General features: G+C 40.3%; 1 protein-coding gene across 1 annotated transcript; it reads left to right on the plus strand.

Moving 5' to 3' along the window:
- Positions 1–1,140: 1,140 nt before the first annotated feature.
- On the plus strand, positions 1,141–2,637 carry LOC113471772. The gene is made up of 4 exons (XM_026831179.1): positions 1,141–1,257; positions 1,731–1,925; positions 2,292–2,505; positions 2,580–2,637. The coding sequence occupies exons 1-3, from the start codon at positions 1,238–1,240 to the stop codon at positions 2,326–2,328; spliced, it is 252 nt and encodes an 83-aa protein (XP_026686980.1). The 5' UTR covers positions 1,141–1,237; the 3' UTR covers positions 2,329–2,505; positions 2,580–2,637.
- The last annotated feature ends 805 nt before the right edge of the window (positions 2,638–3,442 follow it).

Genomic DNA, 3,442 nt, shown 5'->3' on the forward strand with positions numbered 1-3,442 from the left:
GAATCAACCCCGGGACAACCGATGTGGAATACCCACTCGGCCACGGAGATTACTCGTGTCACAAAGGGTTAACAGTAACTCTATAGGTACTTACCTAACTTTTACTAGCTGTACCTACAAAAAACATCAAAATCTGAGAAAAAAATCCATACCAGTTCTCGCTCTAGTGAGCCGAGGGTCTTGCGACATTAATATCTTGTCGAAGCGTTGAAGAGTGGTCCAAATTTTTGTACGAATGCAGAAATACCTAACGCACGAATGTCTAGGGTCGTTCACAGAGGGGTCTTTTGGTCCCTACACTTAAACCTCTGGGTGGGCTTTTTGTGTGTGAAGCGGAGGGATCTCATTTGTCCGCGACCCGGGTTTTCAGTCATAAATGCCCCGTGGGTTTCTCAAAGGAGTGGAGAACCAACGATTCCAAGAGGGAAGAAGGTCAAGTTAGCAGAAAACCAGGGATCGAACCCGCTTACAAGGCAAGTACCCCCTCCCCCCCGTAAATAAATTATGAGTATGCAAAAAATTTAACTAAAATTACCTTCTTACTCTGTATTCTTCTTTATAATGCCCGGCACTCACGCTCACATCGTCTGACAAACCACAGACCTATGTCTGTAAGACTGCGGTTTGTCAGACCTATGTCTGTAAGACTGCGGTCTGTAAGACCTATGTCTGTAAGACTGCGGTCTGTCAGACCTATGTTTGTAAGACTGCGGTCTCACAGACCTATGTCTGTATGACTGCGGTCTCACAGACCTATGTCTGTAAGACTGCGGTCTCACAGACCTATGTCTGTAATACTGCAGTTTGTCAGACCTATGTCTGTAAGACTGCGGTCTGACAGACGCCCTGAGCGTGAGTGCCGGGCATTAAAAATGTTGAAAGAAGTATAAGTAGTGCTTTATTTAGACTGTCAGCTTAGCCCAGATAAGTCTAGTGTCCTATATATAGGACACCCGAGATGCTTACAGTTTTGGATTTTTTCAATTTAATGTACACCACTGATCGTATTTTAGTTGAAACAGTAAGAAAGTAAACATGTTAATGCATGTGTGTTGACAATAGAAATCATGCTAGTTGCATCCATGCGTTGCTGATAACAGTTCTCTTCTGATGTAAAATTTTCGTAAATTTTGAACCATGAATGTATGTGTATTGACAATAGAAATCATGCTAGTTGCATCCATGCGTTGCTGATAACAGTTCTCTTCTGATGTAAAATTTTCGTAAATTTTGAACCATGGATCTCCACAGAAAATCGTAAGTAACTTTTTTATTTCTTGATATTTTACAGTGTAGTTTTTTTGTAATATTTTTAAAACTAATTATTAAAATTATTTTAGTGTTCAAATATTTTTTTTTACAACTTATTTACATGCTATTTGTATTTAAATGTTGCCGTCCTATATGTAGGCCACTGGGCTCATGAGCATGGGGTAAATTTAGCAGTCTTTTTGTCAGTTTAGGTAGTTTTACATTTCATATTATAATTTAAATTGCGGCAATTCTTTTCAGACTCACAGTGTAATATTTTTTAAACTAATTAATAAAATTATTTTAGTGTTCAAATAATTTTTTTTACAACTTATTTACATGTTATTTGTATTTAAATGTTGCCGTCCTATATGTAGGCCACTGGGCTCATGAGCATGGTGTAAATTTAGCAGTCTTTTTGTCAGTTTAGGTAGTTTTACATTTCATATTATAATTTAAATTGCGGCAATTCTTTTCAGACTCACAGTCAATGAAATTCTGATAGCTTTAGAAGAAGATGAATGCCAAAATGACATTGAAACTACCATTACAATCTTTCCTCCCGATAACTGCAATGATCCCCTAAGAACTATTGGCGACCATCCATATAATCTGTATTATGGCAACTTCTTTGGCGGTCTCCCCCTCCTAGAGCATTTGAATGAGAAAAGTATCTTCGCTACGTGCACTATGAGCTATGAGAGAGAATAGTTAATTTTATTTAATAAGATTGCATTGCCTAAAGGACATTCGGGGAAAAAATCGGATGAAACTCACAACAAAAGGTAACGTGTCTTGAGACAGGGCCGCTATTGGGGGAAGGACCCGGGCCCCCATTTTTCTCCTTTATTTTTCTCCTTTACTATACATCAGACTTCAAAAATTTGGAGCATCCCCTTGGTACATCACTGTTTGGACTCTTGCCCCCCCCCCCCTTGACAATCCTGGCTACGAGCCTGGTGTGCGAGTGTGTGTTTGGGGGATGGGGACAACTTCTTTGGCGGTCTCCCCCTCCTAGAGCATTTGAATGAGAAAAGTATCTTCGCTACGTGCACTATGAGCTATGAGAGAGAATAGATTGAAGGAATGTCCATTGGAAGAAAATGCAAAGTTCAAGAAGCAAGAGAGAGGAAGTTTTGACTATAGGAGTGACGAAAAGAAGAGGATTACTCGTGGTAAGTGGAAAGACAACAGTGTTGTTACTATCGCTACTAACTCGTCCAGTGCTATCAATCCAGTTGGTTTGGTGAAGAGGTTCTTGCATAGTGTTGTTACTATCGCTACTAACTCGTCCAGTGCTATATCAATCCAGTTGGTTCGGTGAAGAGGTTCTCGCAGGCAGAAAAAAAATACATTACAGTAAAACAGCCTAACGTAATCAACAACTACAACAAATACATGGGAGGAGTCGACCGTTTCGACCAGAACGTACAGTGTTGTTACTATCGCTACTAACTCGTCCAGTGCTATCAATCCAGTTGGTTCGGTGAAGAGGTTCTTGCAGGCAGAAAAAAAAATACATTACAGTAAAACAGCCTAACGTAATCAATAACTACAACAAATACATGGGAGGAGTCGACCGTTTCGACCAGAACGTATCACTCCACAGAGTCAGTATGGTACTTCCCTACCATAATTGACTACCTGGACACTGCCGAACAAAACGCTTGGCAGCTGTATCGACTTGATGGTGGGAAAATGGATCAATTGGGATTCCGTCGGCGATTGGTTTGCAATATTCTTGAAACACATGGTAAGAAAACAACAAAAACTAACAACCGTCTTTCAAAAAACTTCAAAGTTGACTCTCGGTTTGACAATATTGGGCAATTGGTCATACCTCAGGAAAAACAAACTAGATATGGTCAGTGTCATCAAAAGTGTACCTCAAGGTGTAAGAAATGTGACATTGGTCTTCATGTAAAGTGCTTTGAGCTCTATCATACACGACCCTCCATTGGTGAGGGGGTTTTGCCCCTGACACTTAGCGTAAGACTTAAGGCGAGCCTGAGGCGAGGTTTGTCAGACCCCAACTATCTTACCAAATGAGGGTTAAAAGAATGTTTCGGGGCTATAATATCAAGCGACTTAGAAACCCCACAGGGGTTCTTGGCCTTCTTAGGAGAAAAAAAAGAGGAAAAATTAGGTATATCTACTACCTACCTATGTACCTACGTAACTCAGTACAGTG

Source organism: Diaphorina citri, unplaced genomic scaffold (genome assembly GCF_000475195.1).
Source record: "Diaphorina citri unplaced genomic scaffold, Diaci psyllid genome assembly version 1.1 scaffold2990, whole genome shotgun sequence".
Lineage (NCBI taxonomy): Eukaryota > Metazoa > Arthropoda > Insecta > Hemiptera > Psyllidae > Diaphorina > Diaphorina citri.